The sequence below is a fragment of the Lissotriton helveticus genome, chromosome 5_1 (assembly GCF_964261635.1).
Source record: "Lissotriton helveticus chromosome 5_1, aLisHel1.1, whole genome shotgun sequence".
Taxonomy (NCBI): domain Eukaryota; kingdom Metazoa; phylum Chordata; class Amphibia; order Caudata; family Salamandridae; genus Lissotriton; species Lissotriton helveticus.
The window spans coordinates 906610788-906633075 of record NC_136065.1 but is presented as its reverse complement, the minus strand read 5'-3'; the positions used below and the strand labels follow the sequence as shown (position 1 = coordinate 906633075).

General features: G+C 45.4%; 1 protein-coding gene across 1 annotated transcript in view; it reads right to left on the bottom strand.

Moving 5' to 3' along the window:
- Positions 1-1444: 1444 nt before the first annotated feature.
- Positions 1445-22288, bottom strand: part of LRMDA (leucine rich melanocyte differentiation associated) — a 1143369-nt gene continuing 1122525 nt past the window's right edge. Inside the window, exon 4 of the mRNA XM_078643364.1 lies at positions 1445-3757. Coding sequence (XP_078499490.1) covers positions 3678-3757 — 80 coding nt within the window. The 3' untranslated portion in view covers positions 1445-3677. The remainder of the gene's footprint in view (positions 3758-22288) is intronic.

Sequence of the window (22288 nt, the reverse complement as noted above, 5' to 3'; positions counted from 1 at the left end):
TACATCACTCCAATCTACACCACCCCATCCCAATCTAATTAACACCACTCCAAACTATCCCAATCTACCCCCCCTCCATTCTACTCCACTATAATCTACCCGATCTACCCTACTCCAGTGTACCCCACTCCACTAAACCCAACTCAACTTTTCCCCAATCTACCCCACTCCCCTCCAATCTACCCCCAATATATCCTGATCTAACCTCCACCTATCTACCCCACTCTACCTCAGTCTACCCCACTCCAATCTACCCCACTCCAAACTACTATGCTAATCTACCCAACTCCAATCTACCCCAATACACCCCACCCTATGCCAATCTACCCCACTCCATTCTACCCAATACACCCCATTCCATTCTATCCCAAATTCCCCATTCCACTCCAATCTACCCCACTCAACTCCAAACTACCCTACTATCTACCCCACTATGTGTCCCAATCTACCAATCTACTCCACTCTAATCTACCCAACTCCAACTCCAACACAATCCAATCTACCATACTCCACCCAAATCCAATCCACCTCAATCCAATCTACCATGCAAATCTACCCAACTCTGACACTCCAATCGACCCCAACCTACTCCAGTCCACCTCACTCCATTCTATTCCACTCTACTCAGCTCCACTCGATGCAAATTTACCCCACACCACTCTACTCCAATCTACCCCATTCCACTCTACCGTAATCTACCCCACTCCACTCTAATGTGACCCACTCCAATCTACCTCAATTCAATGTACCCCACTCCAATCTATCCCACTCCAGGATACCCAATCTACTCCACTCCCATCCAATCTACCACAGTCTACCAACCCTACCCCACTCCAATTTACCCCACCCTATCCCAATCTACCCCACTCCAATCTACCCCATTCCACTCCAACAAACCCCGCTCCAAACTACCCCAATTTATCCCCACTCCAATCCATTCTACCCTACTATAATCCATCCAGTCTATCCCACTCCACTCTACCCCAATCCACTCTTCCCCAATCTACCCAACTCCACTCCAACCCACAGCATTATATCCCATTCCACTCTATCTCAATCTACCCTACTCCTATATACCCCACTCCAATCGACCCCACTGTAGTCTACCTCAATCTACTCCAATCTACCCACTCCATTCCAATCTACCCCACTCCAATCTACCACGCTAATCTACCCACCTCCTCCACTTCAATCTGCCCCTCTCCACCCTAGAGCACTCTAAACCCACTTCACTCTATGCCAGTCTACCCCACTCCACTCTACTCCAATCTACCCCATTTCACTCTACCCCAATCTACTCTAGTCTACCACACCCCACTAACTGTTAGCCATGCTGAACAGTAGCTACACTGGTGTATATAATGGCAAAAACGCATTGCCAATGGCGAGACCTATTGGCTTTGACAATCATTGTTAATATCAAAAAGGCATTTTCGCAGACAAGTGGGCGATGCAAAAAATATTTATTCTCAGAAAAAACATACACAGAAATCACATTTGTATTTGCAAGACATTCAAATTCAGTACACATTTTCTCAGTAGACTTGGGTCAAAGAAGAGCATTCTTGGGCTTCCCCACTCTTGCAGTATATATAAGCTGTTCTGAAACATGCAGTTGGAAAACATTAATTTATAAAAAAGTAATTTTGTTTTATAAAAGATGTGTCCTTTCCTTTTAATTTACAATGAAAGACCATCCCCAAGTGGTTTTACAAATGTTTCTTACAGTAGATCAAGTACACATTCCATTTTTCTTGCAGCACGAAAACCCTACTTTCATGTCCCTCCGAAAAAGAGGTTGGATAAATGCATGTCCTCGGGGCATGGCATACCCTTCAAGGAGATCTGATTTATCCCTTCGATTTGTGACACCATATTCTCAGATAATGTCAGGTGGATGGATGTCTATGTGGGAAAACATTTTTCTGAGAAGTCAGAGTGATGCGTATAGGACTGTGTACCCCCAGGCGTCAGATGGATGCCTCTGCCTTTGATACAACATACCCTCAGAGAATGTGGTGGGATGGATGTCTCTGGGACAGCATACTGACAAAGATGGTCAGATACATGCATCTTACTTAAGGCAGCAGAAGCCTCAGAAGGGAGGGCTTCATGGGTGCCTGTCATTCTTGGAGGGACCATCCTTGGAGGAAGACGTCATGTCAATGATCTTCAATGTGGGAGATCATATGAAAAGGTAGGATAGCACGCTCACATAATGGCTCAGCTTGGAGGTATGTTGTTTAAGATTGGAGTACATTCAATGGAAATCAGTGGGAAGGTCTTATCTCATATAACAGAATCCCCTGACCAGAAGGACTTGATCAAAGTCTGGATATGCTCTTCCAACATGCCTAGACGGTGAAATTAGAATGTTGATAAAGGGCTAACGCTTGCGACAACTGTAAACCTAAACTTGCATGTAAGCAATTTTGCTCTTTTATATATCTGGGTGTCAAGCACTTCCATTTTAAAGATCAGGGAGTACAACGTTTGCATACACGGTTAACTCAGCCAAGAAGTAGAAGGACATTTTAGACTAGGGGCAAATCTCTAATACTTTAGTTGTACATGTCCTTTCATCTAAGTTAGGACGCAAGAAAATTGCAAACTTGTGGAATGACATTTTAAACCAGGACAAGGTTCATAATCCACCTCACGGTCATCAATTTAATTGCTTGGCAGCCTCAAAGGACAAGCTATCCGTTACGTGTTGTGCTAAGTTTGATGCTAGTGTTCCATGAGCTGCAGTCTGCTCAAGCTGCAATGTCAGGGATGGGAGGCATTGCCAAGTGGTTTGTGCTGCACACAGGTATATGGGGAGAAATCATGAAAAAGGAATCTGCAGATCTGAAATACTTCCTGAAATGCTTTGTCAGAAGATGGCGCTAAGGGTTGGCATCTACTGGCCCACTAGGACTACCAAAAAGACCAGAGGAGAGAACTGCAGTGTCTCAACAAGTACAGGCAGATATCATTCCACATACACGGCTAGAAGAAGAAACTTTGGATGGAGGAAAATGGCCCTATACTCTAGGTCTATCCATCTAAGAACAGGAGAAGGGGGCAAAGCTAAATTATTTGGTATACTGGATTTGAAAGATCAGTTACGAAGAAATTTAAAAAATATGTTTTTTAAAAAGTTGTTCTTGGACAAAAAGGCGGGACAAACCCTGCATTCCTTAAAATTACATCTTCAATTCTCAAAAGAGGCGGCAAATCAGTCAATTCTTAATAATATGCTGAGGAGGAGGGACTATCAAGGTTCCTGTCTGTAACCTGTATTCCAGAATACACCTTTTCCTATGGTTACTACGCCCTTGTCAGAGAAGTATAAATGCACCAAAAAAGAAAACCGGTCCACAGGGGTACGGACATACCACACATGCACAGAGCAGGCTTACATGGGCTTAGTGTGGACCTGTATATGGACGTAGCTGTCTGTCACAGGATTGTTGGGAAGTGGGGTGAGAGAGGTGCTTAGAGGCAATGCTGTCGGTCATTCTGGGGTTCCTCAGCAGCAAAAAGCAAATTGGCAGGTTTGGAAAAGTCCCTCAAGAGTACTAGAGGGTTTCAGCGACAGGAGGTGAGCGCAGCTGCAATCCTTGATTTTTCCTGTCGATGCTTTTGATTTTCCTGGGACTTCTCCATTCCAAGCATGCAGCGGGCCAGTCCTGTCATAGCTGGTCATCACGGATGAAGCGGTTACCCTCAGACTGCTTTCCATAATACACGTAGCGGCACTTGCCCAACACCCCTGAAAGGAAAAGAAAGACAGCGTTAGCAATGCCGTGCTCAGGAGGTGTGGCAGTGCGCATGTTAAACGTAAACCGAAAACCAAACCCTGTGTTTTAATTCTCTGTACTTTTCAACAAAATCTGTACTTGAATGAGAAATCCATAACAGCAAAACTCAAAGAATAGAAGAAACACGCCGAGGAATGTCAGAAACAAAGTAGAAGGAAAAAGTCCTCTATGAAGTTAAGCAATGTTTTAATTGCTAGAATCTGGGCCATTGCAAAGAGGGAAAAAACACCCTGGTGCTGGATGAAAAATGCCAGTGTCTCATTGATATTGCTTCTTTATTTTCAGGGACAAATTCCTGTTTTAGTGAGTTGTTCTTGAAAATAAAAGAAATGTAGACTGCCTGCTATGACATGACTGCTCAGCATTTTCACCAAAAGGGCTTAAGCGGTGATGGCGGGAGAGCAATTCAGGCAAAAAGAACGCCCCGCCCCCTTGTGGATGTGCAGCATGAATCTCTACCTATGGCAAAAGGCTGGCATCAGATCTGGGGCCTGTGTCTAAATGACCCAAAACACCGATTGCGATTGGATAAACCACACCTCTGAAGGACCACAATCCACATTGCAACTTTCTACTTTTAATAAATTCTTCCTTGCAATGAACCACTATCTAGTTCCCAACAGTTAAGGGCATACATAGTTCTTCGATGGGCGGATGTGAGACTGCCACTACCGACTCCATCCATGTTGATCATTACTGTTTTAACTAATCTCCGGCTCACCCATTCCACCACTAGTTCTGGACAAGAGCATCATTCATCTACCAGAGTGGTCTTCAAGCTTTATATCGACCCCGCCCACCCAGCGGTTGCAAACGAATTCACCTGCCCCAAAAAAGAAAAACATTTTTTCCTTACAATTCTGCTATTAATCTTTTTTTTTATTCTACAAGCTAACTCATTTTAATGGGTTGAGGACTCGCACTTTAACTAATATAAACAATTGAGAGGCAGTGGTGCTTTTTAATTTATCACAATAAATATATGCAGTTTAAAACATAGTAAGCCAGGCCAATATTTTAAATGACATAGCAAGGAAGAAAGGCATTTTAAAATAACAGTCCATAAGTTTTGTTTTACTCTTTTTTCCTACAATAAATCTCATACGTAAAATAAATAAGCATTGTTAGCAAAGGAGCAAGCATGTGCAGGAAACTTTAAAGACATCCAAGAACTTCTGATAAAAAATTATGTTCATTTCGGACTTTTACTTTTTCACTGTAACATACACAGCTGGTAATTAGCCCTGTGCCACGTATGTCACTTTCAACCAATGCTGGCTTTTTAGTCAAAAGCGCCTTCCATCCTGGGAGTTCAGTGATAATGTAACGTTTTAAAGGTACAAAAACACTGAAATGGAAACTCACTTAAACCGTGGGTAATGTGTACAGTAATGCTCGGGCTTTAAGCAGATACAAAAACTAAATCACAAATCATTTAACACAACATCAGCACAAGTAAAGGCACACATGGGAATTTGCATTCTCATAGATTATAAAACAAGCATTACAGCATATATGTATCTGATTTTACTTTCTCAATGTCTCATCTGGAAAGTTTCCAGCATTTCCACAGTCTCACTCCATCTTCTTCCTCTTTCCACCTTGCTCTCGATAGGAAGAAAGGGTTGCACCTTTGTCAATCTTGCCACTAATGAAATAAACCCCTATCCTGCAGACTTTGTGCAAGTAGCCCGCGGTGGAACCTGCACCACAATACCCGTTTCTTTTACCACCAGAAACCAAAGCTTTGGGTTGGTTTACAGAAGAAACCCTTTTTTGGCGCCTAGGTGAAAGCATATTGTTTCCTTTGCCTAGGAAGGAAATACCTGCCATCTCTCACTCTGTATTTCTGGGTTACCAGCACCGTTCCCTCTAAGGAGCGCGCGCACGCGCGCACCGCTCCTGACCTCACCGCGCACCACCTAGCGTGGAGCGCGCACACGGTCAGGAAGTCACGCCGCCAGCTGCTTTGAAAGAAGCGAGTGGCGCGAATGCGGCGGAGCGGTCGTGAGGCGTGCAGGTAAGGAGGTGGGGGGAGGGCTTGTGGCGCTTGCAGCTATGAGGGAGGGCGGGGTAGACTCTGGCCTTTTGTTTAAGTATTGCTGTTAATCAGAGCCCCTTCACGGGCTCCGATTAACAGTAATACTTAAACAAGAGGCCAGAGTCTTCCCCGCGCTTTCCTAACAAAAGAGTAGACAGTTTCCAAACACAGCGTGTGTTTGGAAACTGCCTACGCTTTTGTTAGGGAAGCGCGGGGCAGACTCTGGCCTTTTGTTTAAGTATTACTGTTAATCGGAGCCCGTGAAGGGGCTCTGATTAACAGCAATACTTAAACAAAAGGCCACAGCATAGCTGCCAAGGTTTCAAATTGCTATGTGTGACATTTTCATAATTTCATTGCAATTTCGAGTGACATTTCAACAACTATGAGTGACACTTTATCGGAAGCAAAAATCAAGCATGAAACATATGGAGAAACATATAAATATCAAAAATAGGGAGGGGCCTGCCTGTGAAGAGTGCGCAGCTCTGCAAAACAAAACTGCCCGTGCTGAGTGGCACCCTGAGTAAAAGCAACCACGAAAACTAAAAAAAAACATCAGCAAAATCTCACGGTATGTGTAGAGATGAAATCCAGTGTGGAAACCAGCACATTTACACCATGTGCCAATGTTGGCAACTTAGGCTCCATTATAACATGATCTTGTTGTGTGACAGCCAGCCTTGCAGCGCTAATTTTTGCTACATTAATGGAATCAGAAGGGCACCAAAAACGAGTGAGGCAGAGGGCAGGAGGGCACCAAAAGCGAGTGGGACAGAGGGCAGGAGGGCACCAAAAACGAGTGGGACAGAGGGCAGGAGGGCACCAAAAACCAGTGGGACAGAAGGCAGGAGGGCACCAAAAACGAGTGGGGCAGAGGGCAGAAGGGCACCAAAAACGATTGGGGCAGAGGGCAGAAGGGCACCAAAAGCGAGTGGGGCAGAGGGCAAGAGGGCACCAAAAACGAGTGGGGCAGAGGGCAGAAGGGCACCAAAATGAGTGGGGCAGAGGGCAGAAGGGCACCAAAACGAGTGGGACAGAGGGCAGGAGGGCACAAAAAACGAGTGGGACAGAGGGCAGGAGGGCACCAAAAACGAGTGGGGCAGAGGGCAGGAGGGCACCAAAAACGAGTGGGACAGAGGGCAGAAGGGCACCAAAAGCGAGTGGGGCATAGGGCAGAAGGGCACCAAAAGCGAGTGGGGCAGAGGGCAGGAGGTCACCAAAAGCGAGTGGGGCAGAGGGCAGGAGGGCACCAAAAACGAGTGGGGCAGAAGGGCACCAAAAACGAGTGGCATTTGGCGCCGCAGACACGCAAGGTTCGGTTCCTGGCGCACATAGCCATGGTTGCAGCTCACAGAGACCCTCCACTGCCGCACACAGAGGAAAAAAATTAGAGGGAACATTGGTTACCAGTTCTCCTAATTTCTTCACTTCCGCAGCCTAGACTAAGATCTGAGGGATGGCTACTGCCACCTTCTGCAAATTGTGCTTGAAGGAGCACCAAACCCAGTCTAACCCCTTCTTCGGGTCTTTGAAGCACTTGCATGCAACTTTGCCTCAGCATCAGGAGTCATGAATACTTTGCCTTCTGTGTCTGGTCAGGGGACATCCACCATAAGCAAACTGTGCTCTTCTTATGGCATTCTATCGAATGGAGGAAGTCAGTGAGGTGTGGGTGGAGAATATTTTCTGCTTCAAACATGTTGTCTTCCCTGCCGTTGACCTTGTTCTTTCTCTTTTCTGATGTGGTTGATGGTCGGACTGATTTACAGTCCAGCATATGGACCTTCTTAACCCTGATGGATTTATCCAACCATGCTTCTGTGCCCAAGTCCGAGTCACTACAGCTGTCGTTCTCTACAGTGTTGGTTTCATTACTGTTGCCCTTCGATGTGACATTGGATTGTTCACTATTGCCATTTCTAAGAAGCCCCAGCCAAGGCAACCATGCTCATGAAGCACCCCCTCTCATCACAAAAGTTTCTCTAAGCTTACCAAAAGGTTCACGTTGGGCTATTCTGCCTCTGCAGTTAATATTTTCATGTCTTTGGTTTATGGAGAGTGTTCCTCATGTAAGTTTCCTGTCGAGTACATGCTACAGATTTTGAAGTGTTGACTGCCTTCAGTGGATTCGCCAGTTCCACTCACAGGATCCTTGTAGAGGTAATAGACTTAGTTCTTGAATATTAAAAGGGTGATTAACCTCATAAATGTGTATAACAGTCCTCATTTATCCTATAAGGAGTCGCTATGCATTGAAAAACTGGAGATTTTTATGGACACTTTAGAACCAGATGCAAGCATAATCTTATGTGGGGATATGAACTGCAATTTTTAACCGATTATGGGTATGGTTAAATTGTATGAAGAAGAGGATGAAGCTAACGGGATACCTGTATTGACTAATAATGGAACAGTTGCTGGAACCACACTAGCCCTTCAGATTACAAGGTTACTCACAAGTCATGGTTTGAGGGCATGTAATGTGCGCATGCCATCTGACAGCCCGAAAGCACCTACCTTCAAGAGGCGAGATTGCGAAAGTAAACTAGATTATGTAATTGTTTCTTTTGACCTATGGCCTTATACAAATGATTTAAAGGTCAAGGAAAGATTTGGCAGTGACCACTACCCACTTGAAACAAGCTTTCTGCAAAGCTTATTAAAGGGGCCAGGAGACATTGAGGGAGGCCACAGTCAAGCACAGCTACCAACAATAGATAATATTATTCTCAGTAACAATCGAAGGGCTGTCAAATGGGCATACATACTGGAAAGAGAGGACTTATTGGCTAACATTTACAGTACTTTTGCAAACACATTTGAATTATATTGTCCATTTAGATGTGAATCTGGAGAATTCATTAAATTACATAAATCCCTTTTTAATAAATTGTTAGACCTTCTTACAAAAAGACCAAATAAAGGGACTGGCACAGTAAATGCAAAACCAGTAGGTAAATCATGATACAATAAGGAATGCCGTGATGCCAAAACCATTTTGATCGATGCACTCAAAAGAAAAGGTCCTATAGAAATTAAAGATAAAAGGAAATCATATAATAAGATAATGGTAAAAGCAAAATCTTCTTGGGATGAGGAAATATGGTCCAGCATGCTATCGGCAGCTAAAATTAAGGACCAGAGGCGATTCTGGGAATTAGTAGCCAAGGGGAATAAACGTGAGAAAGGCTCTAGAGAGGTTTTCCTAGATGAGGCCACGTGGGTAAAACATTTTACTACGTTGTACGCAGCCCAAACCTCTGAGGAAACTCCTCAGGAAGAACACATTTCTATCTAGCCAGAGAAAGCACACCCACTGGTAGTCTTTGACCTGCAGGAAACTGAGTTAGCAATTGCTTCAGTTAAACAAGGGAAGGCGCCTGGACTTGATAAAATTCTGGGCGATCTTTTTAAGCACAATATTGATGTTTGGGCACCCTACTTAAATCATTTACTTAATGTTATTGCGGCTGGTAACCAAATCCCGGACACATGGGATGGTGCAGATATTATCACAATTTTTAAAAAGGGGGACAGAGGCGATCCAGCCAATTATCGCCCCATCAGTCTTTTAGACATAACTCAAAAGATATATGCCAGGCATATATTAAACCGTATTAACACTTGGTTGGATGAAAAATCAGTTTTATCAAAATATCAGGCGGGGTTTAGGGAAAAAACTGGGACCATAGATCAGGTATTAAGGTTATGCTGCTTGTATTGGAAATATGTCATCATTCGCAAGGGCCACTTGTATGTGACCTTTGTAGACCTACGAGCAGCATTTGACCTTATTCCTCGTGACCTACTTTGGAAATCTCTGGAAAAGCAGGGACTTCCTGGAGAATTATTAAATTTGGTGATGGGCCTGCACCAGAAGAACTATGCTAAGGTTAGGTGGGGCCCAAATGGGGAACTTACAGATCCAATCCCCATAAAAAGGGGAGTACGCCAGGGATGCGTACTGGCTCCCACACTTTTCTCCCTTTTTGTTAATGATATTGCAGCTTATATGGAGAATTGTGATAATGATTCGCCCCGATTGGGGGGGAACGAGTACCGTCCCTCCTCTTCGCGGACGATACGATCCTCATTTCACAGACTCCTCGGGGCCTTCAGATCCTATTAGATAGGTTCCAGCAATATTGTACATTAAAGGGGTTAGATATTAATATAAAAAAAACAAAATATATGGCACTAAACCCGCACAAAAGCTTTAAAAGAAACCTAATGTTAAATGGTCACAAACTTGATTATGAACAGTTTCACATACTTAGGGGTATTACTAGATTCGTCACTGGGATGGAGACCACAGCTAGAAAAATCTAAAATAGTGTTCAAACAAAACAGTCTTCCAATACTAAAAAGACACAATAAATGTGTGAACAAGGCAGTTACCCCAGCAATAGAGATTTTTAGGTATAAGGTCCAGTCAGCTGTTTTGTATGGGGCAGAATTATGGGGATCAGTATGTAGGAAGACCTTTGAAATACAGGAGAACAAGTTCATTAGGGGATTACTAAAAGTACCCAATAACACACCATTGATACCACTATTTCTAGACTTAAACATTAAGCATACTGGCCACCATGCAATGTTGAGACCATTATTATTATGGGTTAGATTATGGACAACCCCCGAACTGATCGAATACAAAAATGGGTTGAAAGAAGTATTGGACCTAGATAGTGGCAGCAAAATTTATTGGTTCAAGCACATAAGAGCCTGGTTAACCAAACTAGGACTAACCCATTTTTGGAGAGTGCTTGTCTCTAAGCATGGCCTCTAAGAAAATTGTTAAATTGTCCTTTTGGTCTTACGTGAGCCATGATTCTGCATACATAAGAGCGCACGGCCCTTTAACTGAAACATTTCTAATGGTTAAAAATGTGGCCCATTTCGAAATGTTTCTTGATGAGGTCCAGCCACCATTGGCCAAAACCCTGTACTTGAAATATAGATATGGAATATTGAGAACTATGGCCACTGAGAAAAGCTGGGGGAAGATAAACAGTGATCACTGCACCTTATGTATAAACAATATAAGGGAAGATGTTTTACATATATTGTTTTTTTGCCCTAGTTATGGTAAAGCAAGGAAAAAATGGATAGTGCCACTATGTCATAATATTGGTTCTATTTCCAATAAGGAAGCTGGCAGAATAAATACGGATACTAGCCAAGTGATTGTGTTTGGAATTAGTAGATTTCTTTTGGCTGTAAACTACATTAGATTGAAAATGTCTCTTCCTTTTTAAATTGCATACCCTGTGGATCTGTTCAAACCACCAACCATGTTTTTTTTTTCTTTTGTTTCTGTAAAATTTAAACTTCTATGCCTTGGCAGTTATAAATTTAAAATGTAATTACTTTTTAAATTTGTAATAATGTATTTTAACCTTTTATATATATTTATTTAATATTCTGTGACAATTCTAAACCATAACAATGTGTCCCAAAATGATGACGTATAGTATTGACTATTGATTTTTGGCATTGTACAATGTACTTTTTATTGTATATCTTTTATGTTGCAACAGCAACGAAATAAAGATTATTGAATTGAATTGAATATTAATTCCTCTGTAATTAAATTCCTGTGCGCAAACACCTGCTTATGCATTAGTTGCAATTACTAATGGGTCAAAGTTCACTGCACCGGTTAATTACCAGGTGCAAACATGAACTGGCCAGTCTGCCCAATAATATTACTCTGAGCTTTGTAGTTTGAGCGTACTTGCTTTCACCCGAGGCATCCACAAGCCACACTTTGGTGACTGTGGGGGAGCCCCAGGGCCCCTGTCTCCCCATCCAGCTCCCTCCATGCTGCAAGAGGAGACATAGATAACACCCAGAGGGAGTGGTTGTTTTTGCATACTCCCTTCGGGTGGGAGCAATAGCTGAAGGTTGCTCCCAGTCGGCGGGAGCATTTTTAAAGGGTCCCCGGGGCATAATTAGGCTCTGGGAGGGGGGCTGCACACTCCCCTCCCTTCTTTTCTTTAGTGCAGCCCAGAGAGATGGGGTCCCAGGGCCTTTTTAAGGCTTGGAGAGGGATGTTGGCGCCGCTCCTCCTCCTTTATTATACATTTCGGCCACAGAGGATGGGATCCTCGGGTCTGAATTAGGCTCCGGATGCAGGGGGGGGGGAGGGGAGGGGTGTGTGTCCTCTCCAATATTTAACTACCTTGGCCCCGGCTATGGGATCCCAGGGACATTTTTTGACTCAAGAAGGGTGACCACGCAGTTCCCCCTCCCCTTTTATTATACATTTCGATCCTGGGGCCTAATTAGGCTCTGGATGGGGGTGGGCGCACGCTCCCTTCCCTTTATTTTTTATTGATGCCCCGGAAGGATTGGGTCCCATCAGAGTTTTCAGGGGGGGCACATGCCCCCTTCCCAAAATAAAAACCTGCCATCACCCCCTGGGTCCTGGCGCACACCAGAGGGTGGAGGGGTTTAAAAAGAAGCGCAGAAGTTTGCCCTTCTTAAAAGAAATTGCTCAGGATTTTCAGATCTTCCATGAATTTGTGACAAAATTCATAAAAAAAAAAAAATCAGGCTCACCACCAGGCCTAGGGGTTCAGGATATTCCTACTCTGCCCCCTTATGTCGTTTTTTATCTTTTGGCTGCCGCCACATCGTTGTTGATGTGGTGACAGTCCATCAGATCTCAGCTTCAGGTCTCTTTGGTCCGCGGAGCCTCCGCCGGCTTGCAAAGTTTTTGAGCATTAAGTGCTAAAAAATCCTGTACAGATTGACAGCATATCACAGAAAGCACTCTTTCTGGACAAAGATCTAGCTTTCTGCCAAATTTGGTGTAAATCCATTCAGTAGATTGAACTGTAGCTGTATCTAAAGTTCCAATGAAAAAATGAATGGTGGATATGTGTTTTGGGACCTCCCATTTTCTCAGCCCCGCTTGAAGGATCCCACCCGAAACTTTCGATGTGCAAACCAGTCCAAAAGTAGCACTTTTTTTTATGTTCCGTAGAGATTCACTAAACAGTGCCAAAGCTATTAGCAACACAAAAAAGGCATTTTCTATGGAAACCTGAGCCTAACTATAAATACCCAGTGGCAACCTCCACTGGGTACCAGATATGTGCTTATATTAAGAAGGGCACATAGCAGCCCAAATAGGTTAACACACTTTTTTATTTGATCAGTTTGTGAACTACCTGTATCTGTACAGTTGCCTGCACTTAAAGAAGATAATCGCTCTCTTTGAGAGATCATTGCTTTGTTGAACAGACAGACACACAATATCACTATACTACTTCACCACTAATCCTTTTTGGGTTCTGGAGTAGCATGCTACTCAACGAAAAAGTGCTTGGACACATCGTCGGGGGTAGTAAGTGCTATATAATTGCAATTACAATAACATACCCCATTAAGTACACTTCTGCTTCCAAGCGTTGGCCCTGCAGTCACCGAAAAGGCACCCAAGTGGTCCATGTAAGGGCAGGCACCAGAAGGGTCACTCACTGGGGTTCAAGGACTGAGATGGTGGCTGATTACAGAGATGCCATAGGGGGAGCAGAGGAGACTGCAGTTCGGTGTCAGCACTTGGTAAATGAGACAAGAGCCTGCGATATTTAGGCTGTCAGCAGTCCCTCGACAGGGAAAGAGATACAGCATTCATGTGCGGATTTAAATAGACATCAGGTTCACAAACGGCAAAAGGGCAGACTTCAAACAAAAGAGGGGTGTTTGTAGCGCTCTGCAAGCAAACCAAGGCCCAACGCTGGCGATGTATGTGAGTGGACATTGTCAGAGCCGCAGACAGGCCTGGGATTGTGTGCGCTGACAGAAAGCAGAGATGCCGACAGAGACACCGGCGCTGTATCATGGCCAGCAGAGTCCAGCTCGGTACTTTGCCCTAACGAGAGTTGACACCGTTTCCTCGCTCTCCCCGTCCCCTCTGCCCCCGTTTCCCGCGGTTTTCTCCCCAGACATTCGTTCCAGGACCTTGCCGTGGCGCACTGCAAGCTCCTGGCAGGGTGCGCCTTCCTGTCGGGGACGGCGGGCCTCAGAGGCCTTGGGGTAACTCCAGTCGCGGCGCATTGAGAGTTTGCAGCAGAGAGGCTCGCGGGACAACTCGTCGCTCCAGCGATGCAGGGTTGATCTGAACGCCGACGTGTGAGGGGCTGTCACCTCCGATCAGCTGCTGGACTTGAGGGAGCCCGGACCCCGGACCCCGGCATTGCTCAGCAAAGACGCAGACCCCCCTGGCGGCAAAGAGGGGAAGGCAGCTGCTGTCACCGCTCGCTAGGAGGGGGGACCATGTGCGCTGGTGACAGCTGGGGTCCTCTGACATTCTTAAATGTAGTCTCTGTTGTCAAGAGAATACCGTCAATTTCAGCAGGGACAAAGATCCGGCCGAATCAAGACAACACCATCACATCTAACCTACTGTTTGGCCTCTCTTCTTAAGTCACACCCTTTAAAAGTTAAACTTTTCCCAGGTGATGCACAGGTGTACGGCAGGCACTGGAGAACAGTAATAGGTGGACAGTCTGTCCTGATATGGCTGCTCTACCTTTTGTTATAGTCAGAGACGTGCAGACAGTGGAGATGTGATCACGCACACCACATTTCTCCCCTATCTTACAATGACCGCTCATCCTCCCTCTGGCCATTTATTTTGGGGGACTTCCTATCCTTACAAAGCATGTGCAGGCTGAACAAAAGCAAACTGTGGGATCACTTAATGAGTTTCCACCACACCTCCTCCACTCTTTCCTATTGGGATCCCACGGGTTGAAAGGAGGAGCTCTTTCAACCGAGGACCTAATTGACCAATCAGGAGAGGGATCTGTCGATTGCTTCATTATCAGCCCTGGCAGCTGCAAAATTGTGTGATGGGCTCTGCTCCTGGATCTACAAAAGCTAGAGAATTTCTAGGTCATCTTGCTGCCCCATTCTAATGCTAGTTCCTAAACGCAGGCCGGCCATGGTCACTTTATCCAAAGTGGTGCAATAGGTCCCCCCTCACCACAAGGATGATACTTCCTCAGTACAGACAAACTGTATATAATCAGTCTGTGAATGAACGCAATCAAGAAGCACACATCATTTTTCCTAAGCTGCCATCAACCTGGAGGTATTTGGCTTCTGATCTACTGCGGTCACACTAAGCTGTTTCCAGGGGGCAAATAAAGGCCTTACCGACCCAAGAGTTTGATCCAAGGGAGGCTTCGGCCCTTCAAGATAAACAACACACTAAGCCTGCATCAATACCAGACATTTATGTACAGCAGGGCTTGGGCTGAGTCTTTTGGCCTGTGGAAGGGGAGAAAATAATTGATTGAGGATCAGCAGTATATGGTAGTGTTCTAGGAAGTGGCCAGGGGTTGAGTCCATATGCATGGGCTCAAGAATATCAGACAGTAATATATGGCAAACATTTAGGGCGTAAGTCTACAAACCCAGAAAGAAGTTGCTTTGAACCCCTACCAATACTAGAATGGATCCATGGACTCTGGCTGTGGCCCATGACTGTGGAGATCAAGGGTCAATGCAAATCCTTATGAACTGCAGGTCATCATGTAGCGAAGTGGACAGGGCGAACCCTGTTATAGAGAAGAGGAAGACAGGAAGTGTGTACCCACACAGGAAAGTAAATGATGAAAAAAATATGTGGGTATTTATTGTGCTATGGGTCTTGGCTATGTGAGACTAAAATGTTTAGTGGTAAAAATACTATAAAAAAGAGCTCTTTCATAAGAAAAATATTGTATCGAAGCGGGTCTTGGTGAAGTGTGGAGCTGGCTGAGCTACAGAGATCAAACAGTATCGTATGGCACCATCCGGAATCAAGGGAGCATTTCATGCTTATCAATATGAAAGAGAAACGTATGAACAGGGCCGGCTTTAGCACCCGGTGCGACAATCACTGTTGGCACCCCCATACCCCTTGACCGCCTCCTCAGATTCGCTCACTACCCCCTGCAAAAGTGCCCCTCATCTCTCATATCATAAGATATTGCTAAAACACAGTGCTCCCCCCTAAGGTCACAACACCCCCTCCACAGGTCAGCGCCCAGTGCAGCTGCACCTGTCGCACTGCTCTAAAGCCGGCCCTGCGTATGAAAGCAGTATTGGTCCATGGGGGACACTGCAGGTCGCTATAGGTCCGACATGAGTATAATATACTGAAACTGACATAGCTGAAGGAAGAGGATGAGACACATATGGGGCAATGTTGGCCATACCAATGTGAGGGACTAAAGTATGGAAATTAAGTGCAACTGAGTCCACAGGCCTTAGGGATGGAGCACTGCTGGCATTATTCTTATGAAATAGTAACACCTGATGGTAGAAAGGACAGGAAGAGAATACTAAAGAGCCTACCAACATGCGGCAGAGATGACTGGAAGCAAAACAGGGTTGAGTCTATTGACCTGAGGAGGGGATGGATTACAGGCCACATTGACGTAAGGAAGTAATGCATAGCAGTGACCTGTTTCAGACAAAGCATGCTGCAGGACTAACGTAGGGTCAGTGCAATAATTTTTATCACCATTCATTAAATTACATTTTGCTGAGTACTCCTAGTAATGGTGTTGGTTTTGATGCGTCAACTGGAAATGCGCCACCTATGCTATCCGCGCCCAAGGCCTTGGCATATACAGATCATGAGCCCACAATAGGATCCAGTGATGGGTTGAACTGGCTTGGACGGTACCATGTTCATGCAGTAATATGTGGAAGGAGGGCTGACTATGCAATAGCAGCCCTACCATTGGAGGTCCACCGGCCTAGGTGGCTTGGGTACTGCAGGCCTTGTTAATAGGAGGCAGCAATGCATGGCGGCGGCACTGCAACTGCTAGAATCCAAGGGAGCGCAAGCCTCATCAATACAAGGCGAGAATGTGCACAACGGTTGTTTTATGTCCCCCCGCGCTGCAGCTCACTTTGAATGCGCCACGAGTCAAAGCGAAGGCAAGCATCAACAACAGGATAAGCATGAAACGCCGACGCAAAAAGACAACACAGGACAAATAAATTGGCGTTTTTAATTAAAATATTTGGCATGAATCATAATAACCCAGGGTCTCTGCCAATGTTTCAACCCATTGTGAATGCAGGCTCTCGCGCCAGGGCTCGTGAAAGATAGCGGCAAGCCGGTCCCCGGGGGCTCGCCGTCCCTCCACAAGGCTCTTCATTTTTCCTAAGTGGCTGCTTCGACCATCGCCGTTGTCGTTAAAACCATCATTACACAATAATTTTATTGGCGCAATCCTTTTTAAACAAGTCTTTTATCTTGTGAATGTTTTCCCTTTGGAATGTATGTTCTAATTAGTATCTATTGCAAAAAAAAAAAAAATGCCTGCACGCCTTCGCTCGCTCTCGTTGGCTCTGGGCAAGTCGACCTGCACAGATGTGGCTGGGAGTGGAGAAGGCGGGAGGCCTGTGCAGATGTGTCTGGGTGTGGGTGATGGGGTGACCTGTGCAGATGTCTGTCTGGGGGTAGGCAGAGGACAGATGGTCCAGCTGTTTAACAGCATCGAAGGAAAAAACACAGCCAAAAGGTTTGTAATGCCAGAAGACATGTTTCCTACCTCTGAGATGTGGTGTCTGCAGAGAGAAGACAGAGAGAGGCATGCCTACGCTAACCGCACACTGAACACACTACACACATCTAATGTCACTGCCCTGTTCCACGGGAACTACAGAGGCAATGGACAACACTAGGTACAGTTCTGCAACAGTGAACTTATTATCCAGACTACAGTGAGTCACAACGTATGCTATAGGTACTCGGTGATACACCGAACTACACATCTGGCCCACTGAACCGCACAGCAGCTACACAGGGCAACACTGAACAAGGCTGCAACTTCATTAGGTTAACACTGACCATGTGCTACGTTACTCCTCAAATATTCTTAACAAGAAACTTGGGGGCCATACTTTTTGAGTCAGCAAACGGCCCTCTTCGCAGAATTGGAGTGTTTGCGCCAACAAAAAAAGCATTTTTTAATGTACAAAAGCCAAATTGCGATTTGGTACAATTTGGGTTTGAGATAAGTTATTTGGAAGGGGCATTTTTAGGGTGCCCCTTCCAAATACCAAATACCAGTTGTATGTATTAATGTTTTGTGACTGAATTACAGTTGCTAAATGTTCATATTTTTTTTTACTGACACCTCCAGGGAGGTGGTAACCATTTGCAAATAGACAGGAGTCTCCATAGGACACCTTCCCCTTAGAGAATGTAACAAGAAAGTATTTTTTAAGAGAAGACAGCAGTCTCGCGGACCACTGTATATTCTTAAAAAATGAAACTTAATAGTGTAATTTCTGTTTTTTTAAATGCATCCGGATTTCCTTTCAGGAAACTGGCCGGCATTTAAAATAAAAATGTTTGTTTTATTAAAAAGCAATCAAAGACATGGTGTCTGCTGACCCGACAAGCTACCATCCCTGTGATGGCTATCATTGCTAATGGGTCGCAAACTGCGACCTACCTCATTAATATTCATAAAGGAGGTGGATTGGCGGCCCACCAGGAATCGCTAATTAAAAGTAGAAAAGTTATATACGATGGGAAATCAATTTCCTAATTGTGATTTGCAGAAAATCGCAATTTGGAAATTGCTATCCCCAAATTTTGCACATCTGGCACTTGGCCAGATACAAAGAACATCCTGGTAAAAGCAGGGGTAAACAAGGATGACATTACATATCTACAGGGTAACATTGAACTACAGACACTTTAGGCAATACTGGACTACACTGCTTTTACACTGGGCAAGGAAACACAGAATATTAACACAGATGGGTAACAGTGTAATCACACTAGATACAATTGTAGACACAATTAAGAAGAGTGGTTGGACTGCAGATACAATGGCAACACTGCTGGTGCAGCGGATTGCACTGAGATACGATGCAGACACACTTGGCAACAATTAACTATACAGCAGACACCCTGTATGTTAGGCAAACCAGACTGTACCACAGTCAGTGCTTAATTTGAGAAAAAATAAGTGCTGGGGCTCTTGTCAGGAGGCTACTGTAGCTTGCACCTCCCATTGCCCCAACACAGCCAATGGCAGTACCAACACTACTACTAAATGTCACACTTCTCCGAATGTGACAGTCCAGACTATTCCAGGGCCCTAAAGCTACACAAATGACTTGGGAGGCAGGCATAAGTAATGTTTAAAATATATTAAATTAACAAACAACTTTTGGTGTGACCGTCTCCAAATTAGTTATGATAATCTGCCGCATGGTGGTGCTGTTTAAGTACCATTGTTCACAATCAAGTGCAGGTGTCAAGCACCGGAAACCACCAGCTCAAATTAAGCACTGCCACAGGCACGCCAAGTAGAAATAAACTGCACTGGCCAAAAAGGAACTCTCCTGCTGGTATGTGTACAATTTGTGAAACTGGAAACACCACCCTGAACTGGACCCTGAGCAATACTGTAAAATGCATTGGAGCACAGGAAATGTTGTTACCCGCAGATACAAATGGCAGCACTGAACGTCACTGCAGATGCACTGGATGTCACTGCAGAAACACTAGGTAACAATGCACATAGACTTAACAACAACATGGATCAAGAGAGACTACTCCTACAACGAACATCAGAGTGGAAGCACAAAGCAGGTCCAAAAGGTAGCACCAGCCTACACTGCAATTATGCTGCACAGTAAAGTACACCAGACAACACTGAACTACATGTCAGGTACGCAAAGAAACTCTGTGTGAGTCTAAAATACACCGCGAATAAGCCTGATTATGCACAACTACACTCAAAATACAACAGTACACCCATCACCTGGTGCATGGCAATACATGAACCTGTAAGCATGCCAGATACCAACCATAAACTTTGTTTAACATGACCAGCCTGCTTGCCAACATTCCTCAACATGTATATAAAAAGTTGGTCCCCTACCACGATTTCAAAAGCTTTATAGTCCAAAAACGTCCAACCTCGCCCTTTCTTAATATTCACCCAGCAGCTTGAAACCTATCCTTTTGGCAACACTGAACTACACGGGACAAGAAAATACTGCGTTGCAATATGCTAGAAATAATCAGAGCTTTAAATGGAAATATAGAAGTGCAGGGACTCACTTTTTAGATGACTTGTTTGCTCCTGAGAAGTGCCAGTACTCTCACATTGAATTAATTGCACCTGGCCTCAGAAGTGCAAGTACTCTCCCACTCAAATTAAAGAAATGCAGCCACTCAGTACCGGACAGTACCAGCCAATTTAAAGCACTGGTAATAATACTGATCGCTGCAGATAATTATAAAAATTAGAAATTATTTACTAAAATGCAATATTTACATGTCGAGTTACAAATCACAGCCTTCCTTCAAATATTTTCTTTTCTTGAAATGTATCCTAGTTAACAGAACGCATCCATGTATAAGACGTCCCTTGAATCAGGGGCTGTGCAGCGAACATTTAATACACCCTCAGCCCACAAGCATTGGTGTCCCAATAAGTAGCACGCACGGTGGCGGGTTACTCTTCTTCCGGAAGTCCAGAATAAAGAAGCCCTTACTGGGGGAGGAGCTACGCGCGGATCCAAGATGGATGCGTGAGCACAGGGTTCCCCGAGACCCCTTCCGCCACCCTTATCTATCCTGAAGCAAATCCTGATTTAGACGACGAGTATTTCTTGCTGATGCCCTGCTGATACTAACAACTCTTTCTGCAGCTGATTTGGCCGCCGGGAACTGGACTTGCTGCACCCCGTAATCTGCGGCCTATAGCGTAGCCCAACCGGGGGTTTGAGTTCCCGAGGTACCCAGGTGGCAATCGAACAACAACGGCTGGAGAGAAACTTCCGCTGCCCCTGTGGTACTTTCAGTTTCGATTTTGGTTATTGTTGACGCCACCTCGTTGCTGATTTATCCTGCTGCCCTGGTCTGGTTGTCAATTCTACTTTGGCCGTCGATCCTCGCCCTTTTGCCTTTAAAGGTTTGCCATAGAGGGCATTATTTCGGCCGGATCCCTAAGGTCCTGTCGGAGCTCGTCGCCTATCATGACGGGCAGAGCGGACTCTGAGAGGCGCAACACCAGAGGCCCGAATCGTGGAGGGGCTACTCAAGCTCAGACCATAGATCGCTTTACTCGCCCGAAGGGGTCCCCAGGAGGAGCGAACAAGGCCCTTGGGGAGACAGGCGACGATACGCATGCGACTGACGAGCCGACACTAAAGGATGTCATGGGCGCCATTGCCAATATCCAGACCGCGATGGGCCAACAGTATGAAACACTGGCTACCAAGTTGGACACGGTGGCGATTGAGGTCAATCTCATCAGGACGGATTTGGGGAAAACCAATGAGCGGGTCAAGTCCCTGGACATTAAGACGGCAAGCCTGACTACGGATGTCTCGGATCTCCAGACCGAGGTCCGTAATCTCCGAACGGCGAGAGACTCATTCGCCCGTAGACTGGACGATTTCGAGAGCCGGGCCAGGCACAACAACGTTCGCATCGTAGGTGACCCGGAGGATTCTACAGGCGTGCCTACGGACCTTTTGGTGGAAGACCTTATCCGGAACCATTTGGCACCGAAGGGCCTCAGTAATCTTTTTGCTGTCGAGCGTGCCCACAGGATACCGGGTGGGAAGCCCAAGCTTGGTGCCGTTCCGAGGCCCATAATAGCAAGAATTTTTAATTTCCGGGTCAGAGACGCTATCCTGCAGGCCTCCCGGGTTAATGGCCCCACCAAGTTTGAAAATGTGTCGATTAGCTTCTATCCGGACTTTACGTAGGCGGTGCAGAAGCAACGTATGGGCTTTACGATGGTGAAAAGATGTCTCAGGGACATGGGACTGAGATATGCCATGCTTTTTCCGGCCCGCCTGAGAATTGAACATAATGAACGTGCGTTCTTTTTCGATCGACCCGAGGTGGCTAGTGACTGGCTGGACAATTTGCCGACGCAACACACCAGCCCGGAGAATTCGAGGGAAGCTGAGGGCGGCTTGGAAGAACAGGAGTAGTGAGTCTATGCCGACGAGCCAATTTCTGGACGCTTTGCAGTGGCTCTGTGATAGCAATGTTTGCACGTTGTAAATACCCTGGGGTGGGGAGATTCGGGACTCTTCCTCCTCAGGGGACTTTTTTCTCTCTCTTCTTGTAGGATAGTTTAATGGGGCGACAGGCACACTGCAAGTTGGGGTGGCTCTTTGGTCTACCGCAGGGGTGCAGGGTGGGGGGTTGTGTGTTGAGGGTTCTTCGGAGGGTGGTGGGGGAGTCTTTTCTTGTTTGTTTGTTTCGAGGCTATGCTTTGGTTGGTATTCTATCCTTTGTGCCTGTTTCGTGGTGGGGGGACTGTTTTTTCATTTCTGGGATGGGGGTAAGGGGCTGAGAGTGCTGAGCTGGAACGTTAATGGTCTCGGGGATAGGATTAAACGGGGGATAGTGTTGCAATATTTGAAGTGTCAATCC